The sequence below is a fragment of the Pantherophis guttatus genome, chromosome 6 (genome assembly GCF_059756535.1).
Source record: "Pantherophis guttatus breed Tessera chromosome 6, ASM5975653v1, whole genome shotgun sequence".
NCBI lineage: Eukaryota > Metazoa > Chordata > Lepidosauria > Squamata > Colubridae > Pantherophis > Pantherophis guttatus.
In genome coordinates this window covers 12,574,754-12,598,913 of record NC_142068.1, presented here as the reverse complement: position 1 = coordinate 12,598,913, position 24,160 = coordinate 12,574,754, and the positions used below count along the sequence as shown (strand labels likewise).

Here is a 24,160-nt window from a genome sequence, read left to right as displayed (position 1 = left end):
TCAAAAAAAATCCAACATTAATGCAGAATATGTGAAATGGGGAACCAGAAGTAATGTTTTTCTCTGCTTTATACTATATTTTAGGTCTTACATACTTCTTTGAAAAATCTTGTAACAATATATTGCATATAATATTATAATACTGTAAGCCGGACCCTGAGAGCAATGCCAAAGAAGAAATCATATAAATATATCTATAAATAAATGCTGGATATAGTTTATTTTTTTTTTGTAAAGGATACAGGTGAAAATATTCTGTTAAAACATATCAGCAAGGTGATTTTAAAAATTTAACATTTTTCACCTATTATTATTATTATTATTATTATTATTTGCCAATATGCCTTCAGTGTAATTTGGATGAAGAATATGTGGATTTAAATAGCTCTCTCCCAGTGTGGTGATAAAGTTAGAACAAGAGAGAGGAAGAGAGAGAGCGGGAGAGAAAACAAAGAAAGAAAAAGGTACAGCAAGAATAAGAGAAAGCACACAGAGAGAGAGAGAGAGAGAGAGAGGGAGAGAGAGGGAGAGAGAGGTCTAATTGAACATAGAAGTCATGAAGAATGGAAGACTTCTAGAAAGTGATTGAGCTACCATATCTCAGTGGAAGAGAACCACTGACCACAAGATGGCAGCAAATAGATACTAAAATGATACTTCTCTACTGCCACCTAGTGCCTGAGTGTTTGCAACCAAAATATGGTAGCTCTACTAACGGTTGATCTCCATTTGCATTGAAATACGCCAGCTTCCTCCTTCAAATCCAGACCATTCTGCCCACCTGTGATTTCATAGTAAGGAGGGGTTTTTCCTCCGGAGACTCCTCCCTCGGTATCTCCTTCATCACCATGGCAACAGCCTTATCTGCCGCCCTAGAGCCTTTCCCCTATAATAGTGAAATCAACAATGACTTGTGTCAGGAGGAAACGTATGACATTCCTGTTACAGATGTAGAAATAGCTTTAATATGACATTATTATCATCAATTTCAATTCCCTTCCTCATCTCCTCCCACCAAACAAACACACACAAAGCAAGAAGTTAAACTAACATGTAAAATAGTGGAAGCAACTTGTTGGTGCTGGAAACAAAAATGAAAATTTAAAAGCAGTTAAGCAATCATACAGGTATTGGCACCGCTGTTAACAATAAGATGTAATATGTATTTATATAGATGCAAGGTGTCCAATCCAACATACTTGATCACTTTCCAAGAGATAATCGTTTGTTTCAATCCCGTTTCAATTTTCCATCGATGATACAATGGATTATTTAAAGCAATTTTTCATGGTGTCTAACCAGAAATCTTGGAGCTACCTTTGGTGGGACATGTCCTTAATGTGGCCTCCAGAATTTGCTGCTCAATTGTCATTTTCCTGGGTCAGTAAGAGGATAGGTTTAAATCCATTGGGATGATTGAATTAAGTTCAGGTTAAAATTATATTATATTTAAGATTTTCCCTGGCCAAGTCATTTTAGAAGCACATCTTATAGCACACCAAAGTCCATAGGAAATTCCCCACCCCTTAAAAATAGCCAAATCCTCCTATATTTTGTTTCCCATTGGGCTGCAGTTTCATCATTTCATTTATACAATATTCGGGATGAATATTTGGACCACTTACTGCCGTGGGTTAAATTATAAATCAGCCTCCAGTCTGAATCTCAGAGATTCTTTTTCTCCGTAAAAAGATAATTTTGATCTATTTAAGATGGTTGTGGAGGTCAAGAAGGCCTATCTCTCCAAGTTGCAGTGAGATACACAAAGTAATGTACAAGTAGTCCTCAACTTACGACCACAATTGAGCCCAACATTCCTGCTAAGTGAGACACTTGTTAAATGAGTTTTGCCCCATTTTATGACTTTTTTGGGGGCTACCGTTGGTAAGTGAACCACTGCAGTTATTAAGCTAGTAAGATGGTTGTTAAGTGAATCTGGCTTCCCCACTGACTTTGCTTGTCACAACACTGCAACCGTCATAAATGTGAGTCAGTTGCCAAGCATCTGAATTTTGATCAAGTGACTCTGGGGATGCTGCAACGGTCATAAGTGTGAAAATGGTCATATAAGTCATTTTTCTCAGTGCCATTGTAATTTTGAATGGTCATTAAATGAACTATTGTAAGCCGAGGATTACCTGTATATGACTATTTCAAAACATTGTGCTTAATGAGGAGGGTTTGCTAGGTTAACAAGATGCCAGATCAAAGTTAAAGTTGTAGGATTGGACACCATGTGTGGTATTGATTGAAGAAGAATTTAAATCACTATGAACATTTTTTTCCCCATTCTTATTTGCAAATACCATCATGCTGAACCCTTTCATTGTTGTTAGTCCTGGAAAGACTTCAAAGAATCTGCATCAATGCATCATTAACACAGTCATATAAATTTATCAGGTTGCTGCTTTCTTCCATTGTGTCTTTTGTCGTCTTTTCTTAGGAGACCAGAAATCGGGATATAATACAGTTCATTTCCCATCACCTGTCATGTAATGAAAGCTCCAGTTGGCCAATTATCTTAAGATAATTTTAACCATCAACTGCATGGCACAGTTAGCTAAAAAAGTATCTTAATCTCCTACTGGGGCAGAAGCTACCCATTGGCATATGGCAGTATTTTCCTCTGAAATTGAATTGTTAAAAAAAAAAAAAGAAAGAAGAAGAAGTATGATGATTACTAGAACATCAAGAGTGGCATGCCAATATTTGCAAAAAATAAAATTAAATAAAAGAGAGAGAGAGAAAGAGAGATTAATTTAATTCTCTCTAGAGCAGCAGTCCCCAATATTTGTAGCTTGGCCGGGGAGGGGGAAGTGGAGGGGAACCAGACCGTGTGAGTGAGCAAGTTGAGCTGCACGCGTGTGCATTCCAGCCCGCCACTCACACGGCCTGGTTTTGAATAGGCCATGGCCTGGTAGTAGGCCGCAGCCTGGGGTTTGGGGACCCCTGCTCTAGAGAATGCAATGACTCCCTTCTTAAAACACAATAACAAAACGCAGATACAATATGTGTTGCCTCAGGAGACAAAGCAATTCTAAAATTCATTTTTTTTTAAAAAAAAGTAAAGATGGAGAAAGGAACCAAGGAACTTCTCTGGGAAAAACCATATTGATGACAGCAAAAACTTTCTTCAAGCTGGGTTTTGATATCTAATGCCAGTGGTGACCCACCGTATTCAGATGCACCGCATGACTATAATAAAAATCGTCGTTTTTAAATAATCATCTTGCATGTTTTAAGCTAATGCTCCCCGTTGTAAACCATTTTAGTTCAATATCGCAGAATTTCAATTCTGTCTTTCTTGCTTACAACAGAAAAGAGAGGTCATGTATCAATCAAACACTATTACAACTTTTAAATTCCTTCTGATGCAATTGTAAAACCGTGTAGGTCTCAGAAGTTTCTTTGAATGTACAGTCATGGTCAAAATTGTGGACACCTTTTGGGAGAAGTGTATTTTTGAGGTTTGATAGCTTTTTTTTTTTTTTGGAGTTTCATATTCTACTGCTGGAATGGCCTGGGAATAGCCCAGACCTTAACCCAATTGAAAATCTATGGAGCCGACTAAAGAAACTGGTTAGTTAGAAGCGACCCAGCAATAAAACCCAGTTAATAGAAGCAATCATTCAATCTTGGGTTTCACATTGTAACAACTGCAGAACTAAAAGACTTGGTTCACTCCATGGGAAGATGTTGCAAGGCCGTAATTTATGCTAAAGGTTACCCAACTAAGTATTAACTGACATGGTGATCATTTTTGTATATCTCATTTTTTCTATGGTGATTGTTTTTGTATAACTCATTTGTTCTACGTGTTTCACTTTTTTTCTTTATACTATAACTGCTATTATAATAGCAAATCCTTCATAAATGTTATTGCATTACATTCTTGATTAAATTATCTTTCCATTGATATATAATTTTATGGTACTACTCAAAAAAAAAAAAAGTGGTGTTATTAGCTAGTTTTAGAAAATACACTTTCCCCAAAAGGTTCCCACAATTTTGGCCACTACTGTATAATTGTGCTGTGTATATGTGATGAAGTCCTGTGCAGTAATGTGACAACGTTGATCAGATGTCCTCCTGATTGATGATATAATGCAATTATGATCCCCTAATGTCAGGTCAAATCTGACTGCAGGTAGTCCTCAACTTATGACCACAACTGCCATGAATACATGCCAGTTCTCAACCGCCTGGATTTTGATCATGTGACTGTGTAGATGCTGTGACAGTTGTAAATGCGAGGACACAGGTTGCAGGTTACCTTTTGTGGTAACTCTGAATAGTTACTAAATGAATGGTTGTAAGTCAAAGACTACCTGAAGTCAACAGGAGCAAAAGATTACGGTAATAGTTTAGCTATGTTAAGTATTGACTATTATTCTTGAGTTATCCTTTGCATGGAGATGTTGTGGCCCGTCAGCAGCCTGTGCAGATTGTAGCTGATTCCGACAACGAGGAGGCTGGTGTGGTGCTGCATCAGCAGCTGTTGCAGCTGGCGCTCGAGTTGGACAGTGAGGAGGCTGGAGAAGATGTGGTGCCAGAGGCAGGGATTCAGCCAGGGCCTTCAGAACCTCCAGAAGCTCCCTTAAGTGAAGAGGACGAAGAGGAGGAGCCTCTTCTCAATGCACAGGTGCGCAGAGCTGCCAAAAGGCAGGAGTGGCTCCTCAGGAGGAGGTCTCCTCGAGAGTAAGGCTTGGGGCTAATTGGCCACTCCCTTAGCCTATTTAAGAAGGAACACCGCTTGCAACAAGCTGTAGAGAACAACTTTAGTTCACTCGCCTTCGCGTCTGCAAAATTACTTCTGGGCTTTCTGCCAACTCTAGTAAGATTGTGATTACCTTATCTTAGAATTCTGGTAGGCTGTTAAGACAGTTCATTAACAGCCTTTGAATGATAAAGACTAAGTTATTTGAGTAAAATAAGCTTTGTATAGAGTTTGTGTGTGCTGCATTCTTTGGGGTCCGTAGCTGGAGCAGAACAGGAGACAGCAATATCCACCTCAGTGAGTTGAATTATAACTATCCTTCTATCCTCCTGATAGGGCTATAATGGGTTCTTTGATATCAACTATCAATAAAGGAGGATATTTGTTGCTCAGGGTTGAAATGAGGGGTCCTTGGTGCTCTCTGAGCTTGGCTGTTTTCTTGCAGATGTTTCATGACCAAATTAGGTAATATCATCAGTACAGTTGAAACATCTGCAGGAAAACAGCCAAGCTCAGAGAGCCCTAAGGACGTCAACTATATATTAAAAATTGCCATATGTGTGTGTGTATAATCCTTGATTATAATCCTTGATATGCACAAACATATAGCTACTTAATCATAGCATGAATGCCATGAGTAAGACTAATGGTACAAGGCCTCTATTTGCTAGAACTTCACAGAACCATTTTTTCCTTGAGTAAATTTTTAGGCATCTTCAAATAATTTCTGCTATACTGAAATGATTACATTGGGTACTAATTTAGACATGGACACTTTCCTGTTCAGCAAGAATGTTGGCAAAGGGTATTCAGAAAGGAACTTGAAGAGTGTCTACTCTTCATCGGCTCTCTTTTCAACATCTCTGTTGCTGAAAAGGAAGTTAAATTCGCCTGATACGCCAGTTGCGCCCCTTTCTGGATCGGGACTCCTTGTGCACAGTCACTCATGCCTTGGTTACGTCACGCCTGGACTACTGTAACGCTCTCTACATGGGGCTCCCCCTGAGGAGCACCCGGAGGCTCCAGCTGGTGCAGAATGCGGCTGCGCGGGTGATTATGGGAGCGACGTGGCGCTCCCACGTAACACCTCTCCTGCGCGAGCTGCATTGGCTCCCGGTGGTCTTCCGGGTGCGCTTTAAGGTGTTGGTTCTCATCTTTAAAGCGCTCCATGGCTTAGGGCCAGGGTATTTGCGAGACCGCCTGCTGCTACCGATAACCTCCCACCGGCCAATACGCTCTCACAGAGAGGGCCTCCTCGGGGTGCCGTCGGTCAGGCAATGTCGGCTGGCGGCCCCCAGGGGGCGAGCCTTCTCTGTGGGGGCACCCGCCCTGTGGAATGAGCTGCCTCCTGGAATACGATTGATCCCGGACCTCCGGACCTTCCGTAAAGCCCTGAAGACGTTTTTATTTCATCAAGCCGGCCTAGCCTAAATGGTTTTTAATTGGGATTTTAAATTTTATGGATTTGGGGTTTTAAATTTGGGTAGCCAATGATTTAATTCTTTTAATTATCTTAACTTTTGCATTTGTATGTTTTTTAATCTTGGCTGTTCACCGCCCTGAGTCCCTTCCGGGAGAAGGGCGGTATACAAATTAAATTAATAAATAAATAAATAAATATCCACACAGGTCTTCACGGGATTACGAATTTGGGAAATTTGCTGATGTCTGGCTCCCTTATTGTGCAAGAAACTTGGGTGGAGAAATGTGAGATGGGGACAGGCAGTAGCAGTCTAGAACTAAGGTTACAAAACAAACAAAATGAATTTGGATGGCAAGAACTCTTCCATAAAGGCAACACACAAATTCCCTTAATGTGACTTATGGTGCACTGTACAAGAAATGGAAGTATTCTGGCACACGGTATAGTTTTATATACATTTTTTTGTTGTTAGTTGTGAAGTCGTGTCTGACCCATCACGACCCCATGGACAACATTCCTCCAGGCCTTCCTGTCCTGTATCATCCTCTGGAGTCCATTTAAGCTCACGCCTTCTGCTTCAGTGACTCCATCTAGCCACCTCGTTCTCTGTCGTCCCGTTCTTCTTTTGCCCTCAATCGTTCCCAGCATTAGGCTCTTCTCCAGTGAGTCCTTCCTTCTCATTAGGTGGCCAAAGTATTTGATATATACATTTTAGGTTCTGCTTATTGCCATTATTTCATCTGCTTATTTTTGTAAGTAGGAATTATGATGTAGAATGTAACTGGAAATAAAATCATGGAAAGCCACAAATGTGGCACCTGTATCTTTATTAGCAACATCTACATATCAGATTTTAAGGCAATGTTGTTTCATTCCATCCAAGTCAAGCTGAGTCCGCTTGACAGTATAAAATAGCAATAAAATTTTGTTTGTTGTTTATAAAGTGCCATCAAGGAACCACAGTTCTGAATAACACTGGCATCCGACTTAACATTTTGAAATAAGATACAAGAATCTCCAGTCATGTCCAAAGCATGCTCATATAAAATACATCAAATCTAAGCATGCTCCTTCCCTTTGCACACTTCTGTTATGCCCAAACTGCAAAATGCACAGTATTGTGAATTATAATCGGGATGTGGTATTTTATCCGATGAAAAGCACATTCTGCTTGCTAAGCGTTAACAAAAAATTATCTGGCCAAATGTGCAGAGTTTTATGTATGATTCACTCTGTGGCAGTATCCTTCGATGCGATATATATATTTATATACATGGGGCTGTTGTTGCACTAGCGGTAAATAACATGCGGTTTTGGCAAAAGAGCGCACGCCTTTCGTGCTGAAGGTTGGAATAAAAGCAAGTTTCGTCAGTCGGAAAAGATGCATTAGAAAACATGCGATGTTTTTGAAATGTCCGGAACAGGAGGAGAAAAAAACCCACCACTGCAAAGATCAGCTTGCATTTTTGAAGCCACAGCCACTTTTTCTTCAAGGTCTCACCTACTGCCTGAAAACAGTCATGATACTCATATTAGTGCTTGTTAATCGGTCAATCAATCAATCAATCAATCATCATCATTAATCCTGGATGGCTGTAATCATCATCATACCATAACATTCTATCTTTTGTTCCACAAGGATAATCCACCACTCCTGTTATTTCTGCTGTAGAAGACTACAAAATCCTCACAGAAAGTGTGTTGGATAGTGAAAAGGCTGGAAAAATAGGGTGCTACGACACAGAACCATAGTCAGCTTCAAACATACTCCTTTCCTGGCTGAAAACAGTCATGATGCTCATATTAGTGCTTGTGAGTCAATCAATCAATCGATCAATCAATCATCATCATTAATCCATTGGGTGGCTATAATAACACCACAACATTCCATTTCCCCCACCCCCCGCCCCACCCCCAACGATGATCCACAATTCCTGTGATTTTTTTGCTGTAGAACACTGCAGAAGATGTATCGGGGAAAGGGCTGGAAAAACAGGATACTACAACACAGAACATAGTCAGCTTCAAACATTCCCCCGGTCTCTTCATGGAACAGCAGATCAGGGGTGGGCTGCTGGGGGTTCGCAGGGGTTTGGGAGAACCTCTAGCTAAGATTCTGTGCGGTTCCCAAATCCCATTCCTGGCTGGCCCCTCCCCTCCCAGGAGTCCCCACACGGCCTGTTTTGAATGCAGGTAAATGCAGGGCACGTGTGGAGGCTTGGGGAGGGCGAAAAAAAAGGCCTACTGGAAGTTCGGGAAGGGCCCATTTCTGGCCTCCAGAGAGCTTCTGGAACACGGGGGGGGGGGGCAGTTTTCACCCTCCTGGAGGCTTCAGCAAAGCCTCCAGAGCCTGGGGAGGGCAAAAATGCCCCCTCCCGCTCTGGGGAGCAGGAGGCTGACTCGGCCACACCCACCATGGCAACCAGGCAGAGAACCCCTCGCTAAATTTTTTGAAGCCCATGCAGATCAAAAAGATCTGAGAATGGCAATCGAAATTTTGGAGTGATTAATGCCTGCAATTAATGGCAGCAGGTGCAAGTTCTAGAAAATAAAGTAGTTTCCCACATAACACATAATTAATTAAGGGAATTTGCTACAAAGAGTCTTAGGACTCTCATATATTCTGTTTTTATTACAGTGAAATTCACCGAGATTCTTTGGCAAGACTGTTGTGTTTAAGATGTGTCTTTAGAAGGCTGTTACGGTTTTTATTAGGACTGGGAGAAACTGTATTTTAACCAAACAGTCATGGAATATTTATTGTATCTCAAACAAACAAAAAATGTTTTTGTGAAAACGGGTTTTCTATCATTTTTTTTGTACCATTTTTTTTTTTAGTGATTCTTCAATAGATGTAGCTGGGAGTCAGTCATAAGAAAATCAACCAGACATACTTTAAGTTTTACATGAAATGCATAATAAAAAAAGAAGAACAATATGATAGAAATATGCTTTCCCCTGTACACAAAATCTGAAAATGGGAAAATATAGTACGTCAGGTGACCTAAGTAATTTCTATAAAAGTCTCTATATTAAATTGTGTGAATTGGGGGATGGATGTCTGAGGAAGTGTGAGAATAGCCTTAGAGCAGGGATGTCAAATAGGCGGCCTGCAGGCTGGATGCGTCACGCACAGGCCACGCCCACCTCAGCTCCGCAAAGGAAAAAAAACGTCACAATATGTCACATGACACGAACAAGTTTGACACCCGTGCCTTAGAGGAAACTGCTCTGGTCTATTTTGGAAAGCACCTGGAAAACATATGAGCTTTTTTAAATAAACTTTGCTGATACAGCTTATGTCCATTAACAAGATGAGGATATTTTGGTAACTGCTTTGTTTTACAGATAATATGCGTTTCCTCTGTAATCAACTTGTACTTCCTTACTGATGTAACTAATTTATATATATATAAGCGAAATCCACTCACTCATCACAAAATCTCCAGAACGGTAAAGCCTACAAACTTGAAATTTGGCACTCCTCTTGGCTTCTAGGTGCTCGCTAAGAAATGATTTTTTGAAATGACCATCAGATCATTAGTATTTCATATACAATATATTCATATACAGTATATTAACATGCTCTGATGCTAAGGAGTTAGACGTTCTATGCCCCCTCCCTGCCTGAAAAGTTCCAACTGCCACTTGCCTCACATTCCGTTACCTCAGTTCAAACTGGCAGACGTTCCACTCCTTCACTCAGGAGCAATCTGGGGCTCCTTATAGTACTAAACGTCCCTACTTCACCAAAATGTCTACACCTTCCACGTATGGAACTGCTTCAAGACTCAAGGCAGTGGGAGAGATATTCCCTTATGAGTTTCAATCACCGACCACCACTGAGCCAACAGTGTCAGTTTTGGAAGACAATTTTTTTTCCCTTCTTAACTGCCACATATTTTATCTGGGGAAGTTGGGAGGGGGTTGTTGTTGAAGCGGTAGAAAGTTAATCATAACAACATTCAGTATTCAAGGACTTTTGCCTGCGTCTGATGGAGACTGCCTGAAGATTGTATCCAGTTGAGTGTGAAGAGTTGATTGGACAATGTGATGAACTTGTGGGTGTGGGACAGGGCTGTGAACTGTCAGTTGGGTGTGGAAAACCTGGAAGCTTTCAGATTCGGGTTTTCCCAGATGTGCCAACATGACATCTCTAATAAATTGGAACTTTGAGGAACCTCAGGCCTCAGAGCTTTATTTCGTTGGAGGTGTTCCTTGGAACCCTGACAAACAGATTGTGAACCGAATTTCTCCTGCATAGTGTCCCAGCCCCAACTCACTTCTTACACTGACCTCCTCAGTTCAGACGAATCTGTTCCTTCTACTGTAACACCAGTTAAAGGGAAAAGAGGAAAAAAATGCAGGAAAAAATTTACAGATGCGATTAGGAAAACACAAGTAAGGGAAGCTGCAAAAAAGCATTGTCAAAGTCATCCCGAAGTCAATAGAGAGGCTGTAAAAATGTATGCATCTAATAACCCTTATATTAATCAGCCAGCTACAGCTAAATACAATGAAAAGATATCACAAACCAGATCAATGCCTTGGACTAATTAGTATTTGTCTGGTGTTAAATATGAACTTCAGATTGATTACTCCAGGGAAAAGGTTGTTGATCTCAAATCTTGGTTACTCTGTGCCTGGTGCCATGCCCTGAAGTGGCAGGATGAGACTCCCAGGATGTGCTGCTGCGGTGGTAAAATCCAGCTTTCTCCCCTTCATCCCTCCTCTGAACCCTTACACAGCCTTCTCGCCCACCAGCATCCAATGGCAAAGCACTTTCTTTCTGCTGCCCAGAAGTACAACGGATGCTTCCAAATGACGTCTTTTGGAGCCAGAGAAGTGAAGGAGGGAAATTTTATGCCAACATTCAAAATGCAGGGGCAGGTCTACCACAGGATAGGGAGCATCAGGACAAGGCCTCAGCAGCAGCCTTCATTTCTCTAGATATACTTTGTTGGTGATGATGACAATGAGAGGGACATCCGTTGTTGAATCTACCCAGATGTTAACTCAGAACTGGTTAGCCAACTGCAGAAGTTGCTGCGTGAACACAAGTATGTTCTGGAACTTAAGGCTGTTGTTAATTCTGTTCCTAAGGGCCACAAGGACTTCTAAGTGGTGATTAATGCCGATAGGAAGCCTTCTGAAGAGCACCGAGAGTCGTTTCAAAGCCCTCACAACTACAGAAGTGGCTGTTCTCATTGTCAGGTAGGATTTTGAGAAGAGAGATATCATTCTCCACAGCAGGCAACAGGTTGTTATGAATCGCCACCCGATCACATGGTTTCGTAGCGAAGCATGGGTATCCAGTTAGTAAAATATAAATGCTAACTGAACCATTGGACGTGGTCCTTTTCCAGCCTTATGGGAGGACCCACCTTTGTTAGGATCCAAAATAAACGTGTTACTCCGAAAGATTCGGAGTCTGCCTTTTTTTCCATACTGGGCCTGACCTAGACAGTGTGCAAGACAATACGAAGCTGAAATATGGCTAGTCCTCGACTTACAACAATTTGTTTAGTGACCGTTTGAAGATACAACGGCAAAAAAGTAACTTATGACAGTTTTTCACACTTATGACCACTGCAGCACGGTCACGTGATCAAAACTCATATGCTTGGCAACAGATATCATATTTATGATGGTTGAAGTGTCCTGGGGTCAGGTGATCACCTTTTGCGATCGTCTAACAAGCCAAGTCAAATCTGGAAGCCAGATTTATTTAACAACTGTTAACAACTGCAGTGATTCACTTAACAACTGTGGCAAGGAAGGTTGTAAAATGGGGCAAAACTCACTTAACAAATGTCTCCCTTAGCAACAGAAATTTGGGGCTCAATTGTGGCCATAAATTGAGGACCCAGGGGTGAAATCCAGCAGGTTCTGACAGGTTCTGGAGAAATGGTAGCGGAAATTTTGAGCAGTTTGGAGAACCGGCAAATACCTCTGGCTGGCCCCAGAGTGGGGTGGGAATGGAGATTTTGCAATATCCTTCCCCTGCCATGCCTACCAAGCCATGCCCACCAAGCCATGCCACGCCACGCCCACCAAGCCATGCCCACAGAACCGGTAATAAAAAAATTTGGATTTCACCACTGGGATTACTTTATATTTAGCAAATCAGTTTAAAAATATGTCCCTTTTCAATGCTTTTCATCTGCCCTGAACTTCTGAAGCTAGTTTGTAAAAAAGTGTGCGCGCTATAAAATATTCAAAAATTGCCTATTTTAATAACGTTTTCCAGCAAAAGCCCAGGGGAGAGGGGACCGACTTCTACAACCAAGATGTAAATATTATTATAAGTATGGCTCAGAACGAAAGCTGTAATATACCTTTTCTATGATCTTAACTCACTTTGCTTAAAATAACTAACTTAATGTGCCGTGCTAAAATTATTATTTGCCAGGCTCTGGAACAATATGATGATGGGCCTTTGGAATTTCCCCACTTTTAAACCCACTCAAAAGACACTTTGTGGTAGCAATAAACTGACATCTTTTCTTGCCAAATTAATGCCTAGGGAAGAGCAAAGCTTTGCTTCAATAATGATTTAAGTAAAGCATCCCTTTGAATCTCCTTCATTACACAATGTGATCCTTCTCTAATGAAATAAAACTGCTGCATTCCTTTGATTTAATTGATCCTCTATCAATCCCAATTCCTGGAACAGGTTCCTACATGTGTCCAGTGCATGATCAAAACCTGTTGTAACTACTACTGAATGTACAAAAACTAGGGAACTTACTCTCCCAAAAGCTAGTAAGGGTCCCTTCTGAGAGGCTTGCAGAGAAACCCTTTGATATGCAAAAGAGCTCAGCTTAACCAAAGAAACCACATCAAAACCACGAACTTTTGCTTTGCCTTAATAATATAATAAGGTCCACCTGCTTTGGACCTATTTTCGTACCCATTCAGGTTTTGCAGTTAAGTTGATACCGTTTCCCCTAAAATAAGCCCAATCGGGCTTTTGAGCGCATGCACTAAAATAAGCCCCTCCTGAAACTAAGCCTTCCCCGAAAATATTTAAACGCATGCACAGCCAGTCCCCGCCATTTCCTCTGGTTTCCTCTATGTGCCCCCAAATAATAAGACCTCCCCGAAAATAAGGCCAAGCGCTTATTTCAGGGTTCAAAAAAATATAAGACAGGATCTTATTTTCGGGGAAACACGGTATATAGTCCTGAAGAAGGCAGCTGCTACCTAATCACCAAATGTCAATGGTATGAATGGAGAAGTTGGGAAAGAGACAAGATCATTGCACGTGTGAACAGAAGGGTAAAGTGTCTGTGAGAAAATAACCTGAGGTGATGCTACATCTAAGTTTTAAAAGAAGGGTGGTATTATAGATAGCAATAGCAATAGCACTTAGACTTATTTACTGCTTCACTGTGCTTTACAGCCCTCTCTAAGCGGTTTACAGAGTCAGCATATTGCCCCCAACAATCTGGGTCCTCATTTTATCGATCTCGGAAGGATGAAAGGCTGTGTCAACCTTGAGCTGGTGGCAACTGAACTGCCAAACTGCAGGCAGCCGGCAGTCAGCAGAAGTAGCTTGCAGTACTGACTCTAACCACTGCGCCACCATGGCTTCCGGAAAGATAACCTTGTATTTTTGCCTCCAATGCGCCACCATGGCTTCTGGAAAGATAACCTTGGATTTTTGCCTCCAATGGAATGCTTATGAATTAGTTGTTGTTTGTCCCGCACCCTTTCACTTGACCCTGTTTCTCAAACACCAATGAAGTACTAATGAACTTATACAGGTGGTGGGACAAGCTTGAATATACCAAGTTTGCAGGAAGATCTTAAGAGACATTCCCTCCTCTTCCCTGCCTTACTTCCAATTCCCACCTTTCTTTTTCTCTTCCCCATATTTAGGATGCTGAACCTCACTTACTAAAAGTTAGAGGCTCAATTTTGTAACCATTTGGCTGAGTGCCAAACAGAAGACACAATATCTAGAAGAGAGCCAATAGAGGCTTGCCAGCAGAGAGTAGAAGCCACAGATTCCCATAGAGCTGTTTACTTTTTGGTTTCCTTCTCCTTGTCTAGCAGAATAACAGATTGGAAGAGACCATGGACGTCTTCTAGTCCAGGAGTCCCCAAACCCTGGTCTATGGACTGGCACCGGGGTGTGGCATGCTAGCAACTGTCCTGCGCAAACAAGGTAAGTCCCATCTGCGAAAAAACCTTTCTCCATGGAACCAGTCCCTGGTGCCCAAAAGGTTGGGGGCTGCTGTTCTAATCCAATCTCCTGTTCAAGCAGGAAACCCTTCACCACTTCAGACAAGTGGTTGTCCAATCTCTTCTTAAAAACCGCCAGTGTTTTTAAGCAGAGCAACCCATGTGCTGGGGTGGCTAGGCCTGGTCTTCTTTTTGCCTGCCTCCTTTTCTTGAGCAACCCTAGATTCCTGGTCCACCTTCCACAGTTAAACCTCACCTTCCCATTATTCATTCTGTGTTTCCTAAGAAGCAACATCTGTAATGGAGTGTGAGAACAGATATGGATTCTCTAATAGTGGTGCTGCCCAGCATGACAAGCCTCCGTTTAGTGACTGTGTGCCTGTCTGACCAGTTCCTGCTGATGCTGGGAGGCCTATCAAGTTCGACAGAGGTCAGAGACTGTCCCATTCTTCTGTCTGGATGTCTTCCCAGCCTGCAGCTCTACCCTGTTCTTAGTGCCCTGGGTTTACAAGCCAACATTCTCACTGCCTAATGTGTTGTGATCTGTGGACAATTGCCCACAGCCCAAAGATAAGCTGCAAGTTTGAGATCCATGGTTTATTTATTTATTTATTTATTTATTAATCAAATTTCTATACCGCCCTACTCCCGAAGGACTCAGGGCGGTGAACAGCCAAGATAAAATACAGATAATACAAATATTAAAAAATCCCTTAAAATTATTAAATATTTCGGCCGAAACACAGATTAAAACACCCAATTTGTAAAATCACGAATTAAAAATTTTAAAAATTTAAAAGATGGGAGTTAGGACAGGCCAGCTTAGCTGTTATCTGTTATCAGGCCAGGCATTTTATTGTAAGCACTGTAAATAATAAATCTATCTTCCCATGTCCCAAAGTATAATACTATTGATAATCTGTAGCATGTTCACAATATCATAGTGATAGGGAGAAGAGAGTTGGTTGTGTTTATTTCTTGCTCTGAATGCCTCTAGTGTAAGTTTTTTGTATGTGTGAAAAAAACTTCAAAGTTTGGTATCTATTGGCTATGACAGCAACTTAGCTTTCCAGTGTTATATTCTGGGATGAAGGGAGAGTAGTATTATTTTCTTTTCATAAAGGAAGCCCCTTTAAAAAAATGGGCAGTTGAATTTGTAATATGGAAACTTTAAAATCAACATGCCAGACGCAAAAACTGAAATCTGCTAAGGTTCATTGGCATGCTGTACTAGGACACAGGGAAGCTTTATTTTCAGAGAATTCATTCTAACGTTGAGAGCTAAATCTGATGTTCTAGTTTTCATCCAGCAGAAGACATAAGAAAGGTCATTCCTGAGGTTAAAATCAAGATGCTGGGAAAATCCATTGATGCAAGTTTAAAAATTGGGACTTACTAAAGCTACAGGAAACAAAAAGTGAACACTGAAATAATGTAATAAAAACATGAACAGAATTCTGGCAAGGAAAAGCATTTCATGGCCAAAGTCTGCAAAAGATTGAGGGCAAAGTGGATAAAGATAAAATCTGGCAATGACTTACAGTTGGAACATTAAAAAAAAAAGAAACCGAAGGCTTAGATTTTGGCTATGCAATATTCAAACTAATGCAATCAAGGCCAGAATTGAAAAATCTTTGAATGATTTAAAGTTCAGATTGTGATGAAAAGCAGAAGAAACAATAGATCATATATTCAGTTTGAGCAAGAGGATTGTACAAATTGATGATAAACTATGACATAAGATAGTCACCAAAACAATTCACTGGAACATCTGTAAAAATTATAACGGGGGATAGTAGAACAGAAGACAAAGAATTGGAGAAGATCACAAAGTATCAAGATCTGAAAATCGAAGTTGAAAGATTATGGCATAAACTGGCTGTGGTGGTCCCAGTAGTTATTGGCGCACTGGATGGCACACCAAAAAGTCTTGGATAGAAAATCTGAGCATTCACAAAATTTCAATCTGTCAATTGTAAAAAGTGATACTGCTTGGATCAAACATATATTACACTGACACATTACTACACCCTAAGTTTTTGGTTAGAACATTCTGTATATGAAGGTCAATATCAGCTAAAGGACTGCCAACTGTGTGACTTTACATTATTATGAGCAGAAAATAATAATGTGCAAATAGAAATAGAACGACTGTGGCAAAAGAAAGCAAAGATAGTACCAATAGTAACAGGCACCTTGGATGCAATCCCAAAACAATTGGAGCACCGCTTGAACAGTATTGGCATTGACAATTACACCACCAGTCTATTACAAAGGGCAATGTTACTAGGAACAGCTTACATCCTGCAATAATACCTCTAACACCATCAACCATCAACCATCAACATCTGCCTAGCTCAGATCCTTGGGAAGGACTTGATAGGTGGATAAAAATGCCAAATCCCGTCTGAACATCCTGCTGATTGAACCATAATAATAATAACAATAATGCTTATGGAAAAAAAAACCATCCATTTTTATTGTGATACCTAAAAGACTTCTTTTATATTTAGAAATATTGAATTTATCAGATCTGAACACCCTAATTAAAAAAAAAATTACATACTCTGCTCGGAACTGCCTATATCCTCAGATACTATGTATACCAAGAGAGTATGCACCAAGACAAATTCCTTGTGTGTCCAATCATACTTGGCCAATAAAGAATTTCTATTCTATTCTATTCTATTCTATTCTATTCTATTCTATTCTATTCTATTCTATTCTATTCTATTCTATTCTATTCTATTCTATTCTAATAATTCTTAGATCCTTGGTTAGGACTTGAATCATCTGTATTAAGATTTCACCAGTCTGTGTTTGACTGTGAACCTAATTATAGATTACCCATAAAATAATAATTATTTTAGCTCAATCTAGCATGTTGCTGGAACCTAGTCTTGGGGCTATTCAAGTGGCCTTTTCTTTTTAAAATCAAATCTATAAGACAGTGCCACAAAGAGGCAGTAAGGTAAATACTGCTTTAAAAATCAGTACTTGAATATATCGATCCTATTACAAAATACTGGGAATATGACATTGTCCTCATATGATGTTCCAACTAAATGCTTGACAAATGGGTTGGATTTTCTCTGATCTCAACAATAGCAAACTAGAATGTTTGCCAATACTAATAATTTAATAATTTTGGAGACTCCAGCTGATCCAGAATGCAGCTGCACGGGTTGTTACGGGAGCCCCTCGTTACTCCCATATAACACCCCTCCTGTGTGAGCTGCACTGGTTACCAGTGGTTCTCCGGGTCCGCTTCAAGGTGCTAGTTCTTACCTATAAGGCCCTACATGACTTAGGTCCGGGATATTTGCAGGACCTTCTCCTGCCTACCTCTCACCGTCCTGTTCGCTCACATAGGACTGCTCTCCTAAAGGTTCCGACGGCGAGCCAATGTCGTCTTGCTGTGCCCAGGGGTAGGGCGTTCTCTGTGGGTGCTCCCACCCTCTGGAATGAATTACCTACTGAGCTCCGGATGGCTCCTGATCTCTGTTCCTTCCGTCGGGACTTGAAGACTTGGCTGACTCTGATTCCGGGTTTTATTATTTACTATTAATGAATTTGGATTAAAATGGGATTTTATTGTTCTTGTTTCTTAACTTGTGTTCGCCGCCCTGAGTCCTTCGGGAGAATGGCAGCATATAAATACATGTAATAAATAAATAAATAAATAATTTATTCTCCTATATAACACAGCCTTTCTAGAATGGTTTATTTATAAGACAAAAATAAACTTTTGATAATATGACCTCAGATTTTGCTAGCTAAGTGCCCTTCAGTGCTATAAGGTTGCAATTTTTGAAATTTCCAGGAAGTATGAGTATTAGGTCATTTTATTTGCGTCCCTCTTGGCTTTTGTCCAGATAATAAAGTCAAAGTTTATCCTTACAAAAGCCAGCTTATGAAATTATTTAGGCTTATGAAGTCATCCAATGAGTTAATAGGGTTGGAAAAATAAAATCTGAATCTGGGTCTCCAGTTCCCCAATACCCTATGAGTTCGTGGTTTCAATGGATCTATCCTAAATATGAGTAAATAACTCATTATTTATTGCCATCACAGTATTGGAGTAGGAAAATTTCAAGGTGATAATCAGTTCACAGGGAACACTTGGCCAAACATGCATGGGACTATTGTAATGCAAACTGTACCCTTCTTACACTTGAGACGTGTCTCACACACACACAGAAAATAAGGGACAAAGCTTGTGCTGTGATATAGCAATAGCCCTTAGACCAGTGGTGGGTTTCTACTGGTTCGCCCCGGTTCGGGAGAACCGGTAGTGGTGGTGGTGGGAGGCTCCGCCCACCCGCCCAGACATCATCACAGACACTCTGCGCGTGCGCAGAAGGTTCTGCACATGCGCAGAGGTGCCACGCATGAGCGTACATGCTCCCAGTTCCGAACTGGTAGCGAAGGTAAGTGGCTCCCACTACTTCCTTATATACTGCTTCACAGTGCTTTACAGCCCACTCTAAGTGGTTTACAGAGTCGGCATATTTTTCCCCAACAATCTGGGTCCTCATTTTACCCACCTCGGAAGGATGGAAGGCTGAGTCAACCTTGAGCCTGGTGAGATTCGATCTGCCAAGCTGCTGGCAGCCGGTGATCAGCAGAAGTAGCCTGCAGTACTGCACTCTAACCACTGCGCCACTGCGGCTCTATCACAACACATTTCATCATTCTGATGAAGTCTTGCCTTGTTGCGGATGGCCCTGAATCAGTCTGATCTCTAATTTAATTTTAAACACAAAATGAAGACCTGTTATTAAACCAGGCAGCAAAACCGCTAATTGGTTAAATTATGTACTTCGGATATTGCATCTATTTTTAATGATGCACTTTCACAGAGCGTGTTGAAGGAACAACCTCTAGGAAACATTAGGCTTAAAAACATTAGTCTTAAATGTGTGCTATCCCACTGAGTGGTGGGTTTCTAACGGTTCGCCCCGGTTCAGGAGAACTGGTAATGGCGGTGGTGGGAGGTTCCGCCCACCCGCCCGGACATCATCACAGACACTCTGCACATGCGCAGAAGGTTTTGCACACGCACAGAAGCACTGTGTGCAAAAGAAGCGAGTGTGTGTGCGTGCGCTCCCAATTCCGAACCGGTAGCGAAGGTAAGTGGAACTCACTACTGATTCCACCTCATGTTTGTCTGTCTATGTGAGGGGGACTTAACACAGAGTGGAACAAGTTCCGAAGTGAAATTATCAAAAGTAACCACTTCATAAATGCATGGCACAACATAGGAGAACAAACCTATCAGGACAAGATTCAGCAGCCCATCTGCATTTGAAAGGCCACTCTTTTGAAGACAGCAAAGTCCACATTTTGGACAGAAAGGCCTGCTGGTTTGAAAGAGGGGTCAAAGAAGCCATCTATGTCAAAATTGAACAGTCCTCTCTCAACAGAGTGGGAGAGATACGACATCATCTCTCTCCAGTCTACAATACAGTCCTTTCAGCATCCAATAAAGCTCCACACCTATTTGCACTATTCAGGTAACCCTGAGGATGCAATAAACCTCCAAGTGGCCTCAATGACTCGCTAAAAGAATACAAATGACCACCTGTCTGCAAGGAATATAAATCCTTCCATTCTCCACCATCCAGTCAGAGCTTCTTGGATGAGAAGCAAAAGGTCTTCAAAGAAAAACAAAGAAGTCCAGTTAGCTCTTGAAAAAAGCACCTTTGGGACAATCATGACCTGGATGACTAAGAATCTCCATAGATATTAAAAGTAACTAAAAAGTGACTCAGAAACTCAAAACGATAACAATACCTTTTATTTTAACAGGGGGAAAAAAAGAATTCTCAACTTAAAATTTGTTCACGCTTAAAGAAGTCCTTGATGAAAGATCTCTCCAACTAGATGTGCACAGCTAGGCAGAGTAGAGAGAGTCAGGAAGTTCTGGTGACAACCATTATATTTATCTCCTAAGGGGGCACGATGGCTCAGCAGTTAAAGATGCTGAGCTTGTCAGCTGAAAAGCTGACAGTCCGAGTTTGAGACCCAAGTGCTGTGAGACAGGGTGAGCTCCTGTTACTTGCTCTAGCTCCTGCCAACCTAGCAGTTCGAAAGCATGCAAACATGAGTAGATAAATAGGTATCACTTTGGTGGGAACGTAACAGTATTCTGTGCACCTCGGCATATAGTCATGCTCGTCACATGACCACAGAAGTGTCTTCAGAAAACACTGGCTCCATGAGCTAGGAAACAGAGACAAGCATCGTCCAAGAACCCTTGGAAGAAAGTATCTGACAGCAAGATTTCAAATTACCTCCCATCCTAGTCCTTAATAGACACTCATGGGGGAAAAAAAATCATACATGAAGTGATCCTGAGTTTCTTGTGTTAAATGAGACCAAACCATTAAAACAGAAAGATTTTGCACTTCTAAATCACTTAAGGATACTGGTAGAAAGACTATGCAATCCAAACCAAAAACAAATGTTTTACTGAGATTGACCTCAGCACAGTCCTACTTTGCATGTTTTATTCAGTTTTATTTCTCCTAACATTTTCATGGTGTTCGGGTGGATTTTAACTTTTTAAAGAAAGATGTTACATGTATAAATTGCTCAGCCAGGGCAGCACAAAAACTTAAGTGCTCCCAAGAATGCACTTTTGATTTTGAAGAAGAAAAAAAAAATCCCTGCCTTTTCCTATCTTGATTTATTTAAACCAGATTCCTTCCAGCAAGCAAGGAACCAGCAAAAGTGCAGTCATTCATTTGAATTTGGCCAGTGGCCAATGACTGAAGTCATTACCGTGCCTACCACCTGATCCCCTCTTGATCCATTATTGGTAGTAACATGTCACCTTTCTGGTTACTGTCTTTCTATGCAGCTGTTTTGATGAAGATTCCGTTCTTATAAGAACTATTTAATGAGGTTTTAATTAAGACACAGCTATAGAAAATTAATTTGAAAGTTCTAAGGCAATTAGATGGGGCTTGTCACTCAATGAAAGTACTTAATCATTCAAAGATGCCAGAAAGCAAAATAATTTAACTATCTCACATTGAAGCCCCTGATTTTTTTTTTTTCTGAACAAAATTGCAGGCTTTGAAAGAACATAATCATTAAAATTCAGGGTAGGGTGATTGTTAAGATGTTGGATTGGGATTGAGACAATACAGTTAGAAACCTACATGTGATCTTGAAGCTCACCGTAAGCGAGCTTCATGTATTTTTTTTTGAGTGCCCTAATTTGTGGGTCTATTGTTGAGAGCACTCAGAAAAAGGTGGCATATAAATTAGACTTGGTCTAATGACCTATCATAGATTTCAAATGCCTAGGAAATCTGGAATATCTTTCACAAAATCCCAAGATATATTTCTTCACTGAAGATGCAAGATGACATCCCAAGCACTGTGTCTCCCTGAGAAAGTTTTATGCTCTGTTTATAGCCTGCTTTCCTTCCTCCCTCCCTCCCTCCCTCCCTCCCTCCCTCCCTCCCTCCCTCCGATGACACATAGTTTGATAATGAAACATTATCAAGAAAACAACCAAGCTCTGACAGCACCAAGGCTTCCTTCCTTCCTCCCTCCCTCCCTCCCTCCCTTCCTCCCTCCCTCCCTCCGATGACACATAGTTTGATAATGAAACATTATCAACCAAGCTGAGACAGAACCAAGGCTAGCTCGCTCACTTGCTCACTCCCTTCCTTCCTCCCTCCCTCCCTCTGATGATACCTAGTTTGATAATAAAACTGTCAGCGTCTCAGCACTGACATAGAATGGGAGGAGAAGCCTGAACTTTTGCCTGCTAAATCCCTTTGAAGATTTGGTCTCCTCGGAGATGGGGAGGGGGGAGACATTCCTGTGATCTGACGAAAAAGGAATCAGGAGAGTGACTTGGAAGATAGCCAATGAGAAGCAGAAAATTGGGGATCGGAAAGAGAGGGATTGGGGGGCAAAGGTCAGTACTGACCACGAAGAGTCAGGATCAGATTGCTGTGCTCGAATAAAGAGAAAATTTCCTTAAAGATCGGCAGTTTGGAAGTTCATTTATTTTGAGATAGCATCGAAACCTGACAAAAACATTATCAAGAAAACAACCAAGCTCCGACAGCACCAAGGCTTCCTTCCTTCCTTCCTTCCTTCCTTCCCTCCCTCCCTCCCTCCCTCCCTCTGATGATGATGATGTTACCCAGTTTGATAATGAAACTTCTGTAGGAAAGCAACTAAGCTGGCTAGGTGGCTCAGTGGCTAAGACGCTGAGCTTGTTGGCAGTTCGGCGGTTTGAATCCCTAGTATAGGTCTTCTCCCATCCCATCCCATGCCATCCCACCCCATCCTCAGAATTTGCAGACATTACTCCAGGTATTTTCACACAAATTTTTTACCATGCATCCTAATTACATGTGCACAGACTCATACATCCAATAGTAGGTTTTTCTTTTCAAACAAGCAAGTCCACCAGGAGACTAGCAAATCTATAAACTGATGCACAGTTGAATGAAACAATCAGATGGAAATGAAAATGTCAAATTCCTCCAACTCTGGACTGTTATCAGTCTAAAGCAGTGTTTCTCAACCTTGGCAACTTTAAGATCTGTGGACCACAAACTCCCAGAATTGCCCAGCAAGCATGGTGACTGGGGAATTCTGGGAATTGAAATCTACAGGTTTTTTAAATGGCTGAGGTTGCAAAACACTGGAAGGAACCGTTTAAACTTCTTTTTCTTTGCTTTAGAATTAAGCATGTATCATTTATAAAAAAAAGTTATAAGAGGGGGGAAAAAAGGAAACAGGAGAAAAAAGGAAAAGGAAAGCAGATTTCTGTGTCAATCAACTTATAGTTGTCTAAAAGAATGCAATCGGTGTTAATGTGTACTTGTGGCTTTCAAAGCAGAGGCGGGTTTTAGCAGTTTCTGACCAGTTCTGGAGAACCGGTAGCGGAAATTTTGAGTAGTTTGGAGAACCGGTAGTAAAAATTATGACTGGCCCCGCCCCCATCTAATCTCTGCCTCCCAAGTCCCAGCTGATCAGGAGGAAATGGGGATTTTGCAGTAACTTTCCCCTGGAGTGGGGTGGGAATAGAGATTTTACAGTATCCTTCCCCTGACCCGCCCACCAAGCCACACCCACCAAGCCACACCCATAGAATCGATAGTAAAAAATTTTGAAACCCACCACTGGAAGTTTCTAATAATTCATATGAATCTCTCAATTCCTGTCAACCCTACAAGGCAGATCAGCATAGAAAACCAATGCCATATAGCCGTGATGACGAACCTATGGCACGCATGCCCAAAGTGGCATGCGGAGCCATGTTGCCTGGCACACACGGTGTTGCCCGTTCCTCTTCTGGGTTCTGGCGTGCATGCATGCACGATGATCAGCTGGCATTCGTGTGTGCGGCAGTGCCAGAAACTGGAAGAGCTGGACTTCCATTTTCCTGCATGATCATGTGTGCTGGCCAGCTGAATGTCACGCGTGCATGCGTTCCGAAACTTGGAAGACTAGCTGGCCAGTGTGCATGCGCATGCCAGAAACCATAAATTCATTTTTGGGCACATGCACCCTGGGCAGCTCCTCTTCCGGGTTGCGACTCAGACTAGTATGTGTGTGTGCACTAAGCGCGCGTGCATGCTCCCTTTTTGGCACTCGGTGCTGAAAAGGTTCGCCATCATTGCCATATAGGTTGGTAGTATTTTTATTGTTATAGTACCAGAACATTGCAAGTCTGAATGTGCTTCCTTCTTTTTCACTTTACCTTCATGAGAATTAGGGGAGGACTTGTCTGAAATATTTACTCATTTTGACTAAGCCAAGTCCAATAACATCAGAGAATTCCTGGAAGCCTG

The 24,160-nt window shown here is 41.3% G+C and overlaps 1 protein-coding gene across 2 annotated transcripts in view; it reads right to left on the bottom strand.

Annotated features, from left to right (window-relative positions):
- Positions 1-24,160, bottom strand: part of PEX5L (peroxisomal biogenesis factor 5 like) — a 211,878-nt gene that overhangs the window by 56,654 nt on the left and 131,064 nt on the right. The window contains exon 2 of one of the 2 annotated variants that reach the window (XM_060682845.2): positions 782-886. The exons of the other annotated variant lie outside the window; for it this stretch is intronic. Coding sequence (XP_060538828.2) covers positions 782-886 — 105 coding nt within the window. The remainder of the gene's footprint in view (positions 1-781; positions 887-24,160) is intronic. 2 annotated transcript variants of the gene reach the window in all.